The 12,016-nt window shown below is 32.3% G+C and overlaps 1 protein-coding gene across 1 annotated transcript; it reads right to left on the bottom strand.

Moving 5' to 3' along the window:
- Positions 1 to 1,227: 1,227 nt before the first annotated feature.
- Positions 1,228 to 10,312, bottom strand: LOC100254875 (uncharacterized). Its single transcript, XM_002271889.4, has 11 exons — positions 9,743 to 10,312; positions 9,194 to 9,288; positions 7,349 to 7,406; positions 5,566 to 5,760; positions 4,399 to 4,475; positions 3,436 to 3,518; positions 2,998 to 3,049; positions 2,667 to 2,735; positions 2,062 to 2,148; positions 1,884 to 1,945; positions 1,228 to 1,636 (listed from the first exon to the last, which is right to left on the bottom strand). The coding sequence occupies exons 1-11, from the start codon at positions 9,858 to 9,860 to the stop codon at positions 1,459 to 1,461; spliced, it is 1,074 nt and encodes a 357-aa protein (XP_002271925.1). The 5' UTR covers positions 9,861 to 10,312; the 3' UTR covers positions 1,228 to 1,458.
- Between the last annotated feature and the right edge of the window lie 1,704 nt (positions 10,313 to 12,016).

Below are 12,016 nucleotides of genomic sequence, written 5' to 3' on the forward strand. Positions count from 1 at the left end.
TTTATATCATTAAAAGACGAGTAACCATTACTTGGGTATTTTACCTATGACCCATAAAGTACATGAAACAACAAATATTTTGGGATGATGTAGTTTGAAATACGACAAAATGATTCAAATCAGCATATGAAAACACACTTCTTTATTTTAATATTTTGTGCAAAGGATTGGTTAAAATATTGTAAACAAGCAAAATTGGTATAATATATCTGGTTTGGAAAATATTAGGTGGTGTTTGTTTTTTTGGTTTTTTACTGAAAACTATTTAGTTTTAGAATTTAGGTTGTTTGTTTTTTTACTTTTTCGTTACTTATTATAAACTTTTTACTAAATAGAAAAAACCAGAATATATGGTTTTTTCTAAATAGAAAAAATAACATAATGGTTTTTTTTACTTTTTAATACTTAATAGAAATAAAATACTATAAAAACAAACAATCTAATATTTAATATTATTAAGTATTAAGGTTCTATTTAGAATTAAGTAAAAAAACAAACGCCACCTAAGTCTCTCTTCTTGCCCTCAGATTCAAGAGTTGCTTGCATAAATGATAGCTCCTCAGGAGTACTCTGCCATGGGAAAAACTTCCAACCCATCAATAGAACTGGAGTATAGGAAGCCAACAAATCTGCAAGCCCATTTTGTTCCCTAGAAAAGTATTGCTCTCGTATGGGCACTGGGTGAATAACTTGTATTAAATGCATGGACATTTGTTTTTTTTTTCCAAGTTCCTCTGCCCCCCAAAATTCACCTCAATTCTTCAGGTCATCCTTTAAAGTGAGTTTCAGTTGGCTAGGGTTTTATTCTTCTAAAAAGGTCAGGTGCCAAAAATGCTATAAAAGTGAGATATGTAAGATCATCCACAAGCCTAAAAACCATGAAATCAGGTTCTCATTCAATTCCTAGGGCTGGCATATTACAAGCAAATAATGAGAGGAAGACCAGAAAAGATGGGTAGAGAACCTCATCTTACACCCTTGCATGGCGATGGTCCTGGACTTTGTTAGCCTTCAGCTCAAATGGTTTATAATAGAAGGGACAAAAGTATTTCACCATTCAATTTTCTTGCAAAATTTTCTATCTGAAGTTGGTATTAGTAGTTTTTGCCCATCCAAATCTTGGTCTCAGTGCACTTTGTCAAATTAGCTGAAGCAACAAGAATGAACTTAACAAGCATCAATTGAACTGACGGCCTGGTTAGCGCAATCGTAACTTTTAGTGAAGCGTTTCTTTGAAAAATCTGTATACTGCAATCATGAATTTATGATTTCTTTCATGGCTAAAAAATTATAAACTTCGTTGCTAAAAACCCAGTCCTACACCCAATCCTACTGTAGCAAGACATCTGCCACTTCCTTGACAGCAGCAGTGTTTTGCAATCTTCATTTACATGTGAAAGATGAAAAATGATGGATTATCATTTCTTCCATTGTACCTCTTTTCCTATGCTCTTGTTATCAGTGTGATCCCTTCTTGGGAGCAGAATCATCTTTATTACTGTCCCCAATCCTCGAGCCCCCAGCCATAGAACTCTGGTTGGAATTTCCAGGACCAGCCTCCTCATCAAAGTGTCTGCTTCTCTCAGCATCTTCATCAGCAACGTCAGCAGTATGTTGCTCATCATCTTTGTCACCCCTGCAGTAAGATCAGAGGCATTGACAGATATATATTAGTCGGCGGCAAGAAAACAGACAAATGAAAACAATCTACCTAGCCTCTCACAAGAAAGCCTATTGTTCTCTTCTGCTTTTGGCTCATGTTAGTAGTAGTAAAGAGTTTTTACTTGGTCTTTGCAGAAAGGTAAGACGATTAGCAACATCTTTTACATGTGCCCTGTCTACAGTATGAGAAAATACCCAAAAAGAATTCGAAATCAACATACCCTGAATAAATAACAAGTCCAATGACAACAGCAGCAAATGCAATGAAGTACATCCAATCAACCTGAAAAGGATAATACATTTCAAATGGGCAGCTATTCTAATTAAATCTAGCTTTGCTTTTTAAGCTTAATTTTGATGAATCTTTAGTAACATTGTAAAGTAAAATCTCTTATGAACCTTTTGATGGTAAGCAAAGATGCGAATAAAGACTGCCCACATATCTGAGGTTAGCAAAGACAGGTTTAACATTGCAGACCCACTGAGCTGAAAGAATGAGAGAAGATATAAAAAAATTCAGTAATTGAACTATTAAGATTCAGGATGGTAAAAAACTATTCATAATATACATAAACCAGTATTATTGTATAAACATGCGAAGTATGCAGGAATATTCAATCCAAATCCAAGACCGGTATTATTGGTAGATAATTAAAACAGACTTGATGTTGGTAAGCTATGATATTTTGCAGGAAAATGATGGATCATGCAACTAGCTCAGTGACAAATTTGGAATTTTCATAAATAGTTACTAAATATCACAAATAGGAGAAATATCAAGAATGAATTTACTAGGCACAAGAAAGAGACATATCAAAGGGATATCAAACGGATATTTAAAAAGGCAAGGTTTAGAAGAATCTGAGCAAGATGTATGGAATGAGGTTTTGAAATGCGAGCATCACCAAATATGGAAGCTTCTTGATAAGAGACATTCTGTCACAATTAGAAGGAACAAATACAGAAGGTTATACATGGAAACCTTAAATTGCTAGGATCCATACCTTAAGCAAGACAGGAACTAATGAGTAGAACATAAACATGGCTGCTGAAAATCCGACAAATGGAAGTGCCTGAAACCAAATACAGGGTAGATTCATTAAAAGTTAAGAATCTTCCAAATTATAAACATACTGCAAAAACAAATGCTAAAACTACCTTTTTCCATCAGAAGAGAGAAATCCATAAAGGAGTAGGCCATATGAAATGGGATGAAGGTTTTTGTCTTAAATGAGTTAACAATTTAATGCTTTGTTTAACTAATTATTGCATCGAAAGATTATATATTTAACCAATCAGAACTTAATTTCAAAATGAGAAAAAAGAGAGACTTACTGCTCCAGCTGACCAGCGGATGGATTTAAGTTCATTACGCTCCAGTATGCTTCTATAAATATCATCAGGGAATACAAATTGACAATATGATTGTATTTTAAAGAGAATGGAAAAATTACACCAGCATTTTCTCCAAACAACAGCATTAAAAGCTTTGACCAAATCATAGGTAAATGCCATAGCAGACCCCTATCAATTCCTTCAAGTTTCAGGCATTCAACCAACTCATTTGGAGGATTGATTGATTGATTGAGGTGATGAGCACAAATAAATCAAGCAAGTTTCATATAATGTAGAAAAAAATGAACAAAACTATTCAAGCATTTAAAAAAACAAAGAACAATGCCAAATTGTGCTAAATAGAAGCTCTCCTAATAAGGAAAGAACTTATAATATGCATTAAACAATGTAATTGATTGGCCATGAAATCAAGGATACATTTGGATAGCACTGACAATAGCACCAAAAGACCCCAGCAATGCCATGAGTTCAACTCTATCGGCACTTTTCACAAGAAACTCCTGTACAAGGCAGAGAAACAAGGTTTATCTGTAACTACTGTAGGTATACCACAATCACTAGAGAACTAGGCCCCCTTCAAAGAAAGCAATGTGGAACTCCAAATGAGTTATAATAAAACTATAAATGCAAATGACTTTTTTTTGTTTTCTTTTTATAAAAATAAAATAAACCTTGTTTGAATGCATAGAATGCGAATAGTAGTTTGAAAAACAGACATTTCAAGTCAAGTTGTTTCTTGAGAGAGATGGAGAAGTACTCAAGCTGCGTTTAAGATAAACAAGCTTAAGACAAAAACATTTCCAAGCATAAGAAACCTGGAAAATAAAAGGATCAGGCCCCATCATTTGCTGCCAAAAAATTAAACTTTCCACAGACATTCCATGTTCTTGCCAAACAAATTTTGATATAGTATACTTCTGCTGGATTTAACAATTACCAGTCCCATAGAAGGTTTTCCAGGGTCATACCAAGGAAGGATGATGAAAAGGAGAATCAAGAGATGACATGAGAGTTGGGGGGAGAAGAAACAAAAGAGATGGGGGTTGAATGAGAGAAAGGACAAGGAAAAGAGAAAGAAAAGGGCATGAGACATCAAGCAATAGACAAAATAAGAAAAGAAAAGGCCAAAGTATAGGTAGGATTTCAAGAATATTTAAAAAAATATATATACAGAGGAAGAAGAGTTTCTGATATAGAATAAGATTTAAATGGGAAAGAAAAATGTTAATTTTTAAATAAAGATTTATGGTATGGTACAAATGCCCCATTAGATCCATACCTTTCCATAGAACAAAATAATCGCATGAAATGCAAAACAACCAAAAATGCGGACTGAAATAAATTATAAAAACAAAAAGGAAAGGAAAAGACTATTCATACCTCACTAACATTGCTGACAGCATAGAGTATAGATCCAGCAATCACAAGCAAATCCCCTTTCAGAGGGCTGTTCCCTCCTACAAGCCATATTACATAGTGTATCACAATCAGAAATACGGATAATATACATATACTGATACAGATGTAACTGTAAGATTTGTAACTTGAGAAGGACAGTATCCGTAATAAACAGCACTGAAATAAGCATCTTTTATCATAAATATTGACATATCCACAAATCCCCTTGTAATTATAGCAAATAACATTTTTCATAATGGAAATTTGTATTTCACAAGAATGTCATCCAGAGTTCTTCCTTTACAAGCAATTGTAACCAGGGTGTTCATAGCATGCAAACCTGAAGTTAAAGCAGATAGTAAGAGTATCATTTTTTTTGTCTTTTGATAGGTTAGATAGTATGAGTATCAATCTTACTATCAGTTAATCCTCCAGTCAAATAAGGATCTGTGTCATGCCTGAAAGATGGGCCACAAAATTCTCATGAGAGAAAACTTGATAACTGACTTAACTTGTTGGGGTTCTACATCTCAAGAGATCATTAAAGGATATGTATGTTTTCTCTTAATAGAGTTTAATTAATAAAGTATGGATTTAAATTTTATTTTCTTCTCCATATTCTGGTTGATTGAAAGGGCCATCAGAGAGACTTCTTACAAACATTCTCCAATCATTGAGTACTCTTCAATGTCATCATGGTCTTTAAAAGGCCATTTTAGAAACCATTAATTTTCCTGAAGATTACCTTTATGTAAATTCCTTAGATATGAAGTTGCCTATCATCTTATCCCCTGAATAATCATGGCACATTCTCTTCAAATAATTGAATAACAGGAACAAAAATCCATGTTACAAAACAGCAAATAAATATAGTGAGAAATATTTTTAAAACTCTATACCCATGATTTTGAGCTTTAAAATAAGCAAAACATTGTAGTAAAATTTTGAATAAATATAGAGCAATTATAGCATAACCATATAAGTTTTATAGCCACAAACAACCTTTGTTAGATCAAATCCAGCAAACTGCTTTCTTAGTCTTTATTTGATCACAGTGTATACTTATGTACACAACAATTTGAAAAGCTTAGATCAGATAAAACAACAGCACAAAGCTAAAATCAACTTGGTAAAATAGTACATGCTTACCAGCTCTGTCACTTGCATGAACATCTGAAAAGATGACAATAACAATACCAGCAATACAGATTGATGCACCAGTTAACTTCTTAATTCTGTACTTTGTCTTCAAGAAAAATCGGGTAAAAATTATGACACATGGGATTGTAAAACAATCCAGCAGCATGACGCTTGTTATAGATGTGTATTGGTATGCTTTTACCACTGAAAACGTAATAAGGATTAAATTAGTTACAGTTAAAATCAATGAAAGTCAGTCTACACTCTGAGACCTGAAAATACATATATAAGAGTCCTTAGGAACAGTTCAAATAAATGAAAATCAGTCTACACCCTGAGACCTGGAAATACATATATAGACCCTTCTGAAAAAGATAGAAGAAAAAAAAACCACAAGTGGTTGTTGAGTATCCAAAACTTGGTAATGTCAAGTTGTCAACAATTTCACATCCATTGCTAGTTTATAGAATGAATGGGCAAGACATGTTTCAAAACTGACCACATCTTCGCACAGTGAAAATTATGGAGGTTTTAAGACCCCAACTAAAGTCTAAAGGTTCCATTATTAACTGTTCGCAATATTTTTTATTTTTTTCTGTTAAGGCCCTTGACAATAAGCTTTTATGAATTAAAGAAGTTGGCCTTTTCATGTTCTATCGTTGCTTTCAAATTAAAGAAACAATCAGAAGCAACCTTTTGTATATTGATATTCATGTCCTTTCTGAAAGGAGCTTTTAGCAGCCCAGAAAATTTCAAAGACCACTGGAACTTTTTAGCAGAATTATCACTTCTCACTCTTGATATCATAGTCTAACTGGAGTTGTCTTGTTTTATAATCAAAGCATTTCTTCATGTAATTCATGTTTCAGATGCTCCATGAGTTATTGGAGTTTGGGCAGATTGATGTTGTAGTGATCTAATGGTTCAGACCAAGAGCATTTAGAGTTTACTCAAAGTATCCTACAGATCATTACTACACATAAGTAGGAGATAATACTCCTAGTTACTATCAAAAAAATGCATTAGCATTCAATACAATAGAATCCATATCAGCCATTATATGGGATGGTACATTCTAAGGATAAAGTGTTACAGAACTCAGAGCCACTTGCAATTATATAGAACAAGCAGAAATCATAATCTATTCTTTTTAATCTGCATAAGTAGGAGATAATACTCCTAGTTACTATCAACAAAATGCGTTAGCATTCAATACGTGCATTTTCACGGGGGGTGGGGTGGGGTGGGGGAGAGGGGTGGAGGAGAAGAAAACACAATAGAATCCATATCAGCCATTATATGGGATGGTACATTCTAAGGATAAAATGTTACAGAACTCAGAGCCACTTGCAATTATATAGAACAAGCAGAAATCATAATCTATTCTTTTTAATCTGCATTTTTTACGAGCATTATGTATTGTTTACGTATATCTCCCCAAGATAAATAGAATATAGGATGCAAGATAGCGACATAGAAGAAGACAAGTTCACAATGTTCCTTCAATATCCTGAATCAATGTGGTTATTATTCACAAAGGTTATACAATCACCAGAACAAGGGTGTGAAGCCTCAAAAAAACAAGCCTACAATTTTTGGTATAAGATCCACAAAATGCAATCCTAATTGAACTAAATATCACATAGGAATGTGCTTTAAGCTAGTTAAAGGAGCACAATAGAGGAATCACAGTAAATATCTCTATAGAACTTAAATTGAAAACTGAACAGCATGGGCCAGAAAAACAGAACAGGTTATAAGGTACAAGTTTCTTTTACAATTGCATACTCACCAAGAAAATTGGCCTCTACATCTACCAATGCAAGAACTACATAATAATACCATTTTGCCTGCACAAATTCCAAAAGAAGATAATCAACATATATTTAACAATGAAAAATATCTAACCAGGTATGCGTTTTAACAAAATAAAGAAAATTACAAACTTAGAAGAGCATCAATGAGATATTTTGTTTAATAAGAACACAGAGAGACTTTATCATGAAAAAACTTAGTAGACTAAAGAACGAGATATCCTTCATACTGATACAGAAAATCCATACCCATGATAGTGTTGCATGGACAGACTATTGAATAAATCAATTAAAGTGACCAAATTCACCCATGGCAGCTGAACTCTTCCATTATATTCAACTATACACCTTTAGTGAATATTTTCTGCATTTCACGCTATTTGTGCATGTCAATTTCAAACCTGCTCACATTCAATGGGCGTAATGTCCTTTAAACAGATTCGGACCATTCCTGTCCATATCACTTGGGGCAATTCAGAGAACCATCTATTCATTGATAGGAAAATAACAATAAATAAATGCCAAAGAATGGCCTAATAAGAGACACAGAAAGTATATGAATGCGAAAGGAGGTCCCCACCAGATCATGTAGAAAGTATAGAAGTTGCACAAAAGAAGGGAAAAGTAAAGGAACACACTTGTTTTCACTTGAACTACATCCAAAGGCCCCCCTTGTTTTCACTTGAACCCTATACTGTCAATGAAATTCAAGAAGGAAAACCTACTGTTCACATTGGGTTTTGTAAGAATTGCAGGGTTAATTCTTTCAGCTTCCCCTCCATGGGTTTGGTCCCTTTGCAGATTCTTTTATTCCATCATTTCCATATGTGCCTCCCAAACAAAGGCAGACTACAGTTCACACATCTCTCCTTTTGCTAAATTCCATGTTTTAGCTCTCCAGGTCCCAGTCATCAGTCATCACATCCTTGTTACAATTATCATGTAAAGCTTCTGATACTGCTGCCTGAAATATGAATTACCTTGTTGCAACTAATGAAAATTCCATACGACACCCTAGAAGCACATAGGGCCCTGAAAACAGTCTTTCTCTGGTCTCTTCTGGAAACCATCGACCATAACCCCAGATGATTCTATGGGCTAGAACAACTCACATGCAACATATTTGTTTTTGGCTCAAAAACTGATTCTAATCTCAAAGGGTAAAAAAAGAAAAAAGAAAAGAAAAAAAAAAGCCAAAGAAAAGAAAAGAAACAATGAAAGCACCATATATGTAGAGTTCAGACCGTCAAACTACATACAAAATAATGAGGTCACTCGGAAAAAATCGTTTTCCATAATATGTAGCATCCTCCTCTATGTGCATGCAGAACAGTCTGACTAGACGATAGCATATAGAACTTTTTCATTTGAAATTCATGGAATCGTGCGGAATAGCTTTAATCTTTTTCTTGTTTAACCTATCCCAATTTGAAGACTTCCTCAGAAAACCCATATTGGAACTTCAAACCAGCCAAAAAGGAATCTTAAATATGACCTATTAAAAGCCATAACTACTATTTAATCTATCCCAATTTAAAGACTTCCCAAGCAAAATCTCATATTGAATGTTTAAACGGACCAAACGCAAACCCAGATATCACCTGTTAAAGGCCAAGACTCCCAAATGTGATTGACAGAAGCTGAATAAATATGCATGCAGGACACAGTGTCCACATATAGCTAGAATGCCAAATTAAAAATATTGATAGTTTCATCAGCAAACAATCCATCAAATAAATAAACTTATTTGATTCCAAATGCAACAACAATCATATCATTCAATGATGGAAAGAGCGAAAAAAAGGTGAAGCATAGAGAGCAACCTTGAGAGCCCTTTTTCGGAGAATCATAGTGATTCCATAGACAATTGCCAAGAGCACATAATTTAGAAAAGACTGAGAAGTTGGCACGTTGATTCCTAAAATACACAAAAATAAATGGATAAATAGGTAAATTGAAATACAATGTAGAAAGCCCAGATTACAAACATATCACATTCAAAAGAACAATTTATCATAAGAAACAGTCGAAATATGAAATCTAACAAAATCAGAGCAGGAACAAAAGACAATTGGCATTAAACCATTGAGTATTTGGAAGAAACAGTATTACAGGCAAAAAAAAAATAAAAATAAAAATCAAAATATAAGATTTTTCTAACCATCATAGTAAATAACTAAAAGAAGATTAACAATCAAGAAAAAATGCCTGAACTCTGTACACCATGTTCCTCTGCAATCAATTATAACGAAACTATCTTTTGCAGGCAATTATAAATAATAATAACAATAATGAAAAATTCATAGTTTGCAATCAATTATAACTATTACAAGTTCCACACTGTCAAATGATTAGAATACAAAAGAACAGACCTCTTCTTGCAAGTTCAGAAGAAGAAAAGCCAGTAGAAGTGATCAGAAGAGACAGAAACTGCCCCAATCCAAGACCCACTAAAGTCTTCTTCGTCCAGAATTCCTTAGAACTCAACATCTTTTCTTCCCGTCCCAAACCCCACCGATCAAAAAACAAAAATAATTCGAAAAAACTAAAAAATAAAAACACCCTACGACATAAAATTCTCAAATACCCATTTCCAGAAACCCCATTTTTATCCCAAAACTCAGACGCGTCTCTCCTTTTCTCACCCTATCCAAGCACCCCACTTCAGAAAGTATAGTTTCAATGTGCGTGATGATGGTTTTGAATGAACCCAAAAACAAAAAAGGGGAAAAGAAAAGCCGGCAATGCGCCAACAGCTGTGAGGAGTTCCCAAAATCCTGTGTCACTGTCCAACAGCCGTTGAATGTTGAACAAATTGACACAACTATTTTCTTTCCCTCTCCTTCTCCCCCTCGTGTGGTTAATCAATGACAATAAGAAGGAACAAAAAAAATTATATATAGAAATTATTAAATATTATGCCGTTCACATTCTCTAAGATGAGGTAAGGCGGGCCAACCATTCCTATAAAAAAGCTATCTAGTTTTTATATTAGCTGTTAAAAAATGATTGAGAAAAAAACAAATATAAGAATTCGATTGGGGAAAATGCATTTTTCATCAGTCAGTCAGATAATTATTTTTTAAAAATAGTCCAAAATAATCCGACGATAAGTAGACGCATAAATGCTTAATTGATATCTTTTTAGTAAAATTTAAGATTTTTTTTCTATACATTTTAAAATTAACGAGGTAAAACCAAGAACCAACTTTTCCTATTTAAATTTGTTTGCATCGATGTTGAAAATCGGAGAAATTGAATTTGTGTGGGATAATAAAATTTTACTCATTAATTTTTTATTTAAATATCTTGATATAATAACGAGTGTTTGATTTTATTAAATATGTTTTTAATGCTAGAATAAGAAATGAGAATGACAAATTCATTCTAGTTTTTAATATATTAGGATTTTTGTTAGAAATTGGAGTACAAGTCCAAAATTTATCCATGTGAAAACAAAAGCTTATTTTTATTAGGATTTTGACTTCAAATTTTCTATTTTATAGATAATAATTGTGATCCACTTCCATTTTTATTTGAATTTGGTATGAGAATTTTGTCATAATTTGCAATTAGAAAGATAATTATAGTAATTAATAATTTACTTAAATTTAATGAGAAAAATTTAAAATAAAAAAAAGTTTCCAATGGCACAAATTTAGAAAGCTTTTAAAATGGATATTTTAAAGATGCCAAAGAATTTACTAATAGTGTGTTTGGTTGTAAGAAAACTTTAATAAAAGAGAAAAAAAGTAAGAAAATTAATTTTCCATTTTTGTTTTATCATAAAAATATATGAAAAAAATTAAATATAATAAAAAATGGTTAAAAACTTATATTTTTTAAAAATTATTTAATTTTTATATGAAATAATAAAAAAAAGTTAAACAAATTTAAAATAACATACAAAAACAATTTATTAACTTTAAATTATATATATATATATATATATATATATATATATGTATATATATATTATTTTTAGTCATTCTCTCTCCTCTTACAATTTTCCTCTTTTATTTTCTTTTCCTCTTTCTCGACTATGCTTGGTTTTGGAAGATTTGAGGGAAAATGTGAAAAAAAAAAAAAAATAGAAAGGAAAAGTAGAAAAAAAGGAAGAAAAATAAAAAATAAATTTAAATTCAATAAATTATTTTACTTATTTATCTCCATTATAATAAGATTAAATAATTTTAAAATACATAAAATTTTAATTAATTTTAATTATATTTGATTTTGTTTTGTATTTTTTACAATGAAATCAAACATGAATTTCTTAATAATTTCTAGAAGCAATTAAATTGTCAACCAACCTAGCATAAGAAAACTATGCAGTTAATTCTTCTATCCTATGGTTGCACAACTATACAATTTTTTACTATATTTTATTAATAATATTTTAAAATTTATTTATTTTTAAAATATTAATAGTTAAGTAATATTTCTTTTTCCTAAAAAGGGCAAAAGTAGAGATATTTAGAATAATGACTATATTAAGCAAAAGAAAGCAAGTGGGTTGGTGGTTTGTTTTCATGCTGAGATGGCATTATTGTATCGGGGGTCTCTCACGAGGCACAACTCACAAATGCCCCAAAGGGTTTAGGAGAAGCCAAAGCTTTATCTATGTGACCTTTGATTCTCTCATA

This window comes from Vitis vinifera, chromosome 5, assembly GCF_030704535.1.
Source record: "Vitis vinifera cultivar Pinot Noir 40024 chromosome 5, ASM3070453v1".
NCBI lineage: Eukaryota > Viridiplantae > Streptophyta > Magnoliopsida > Vitales > Vitaceae > Vitis > Vitis vinifera.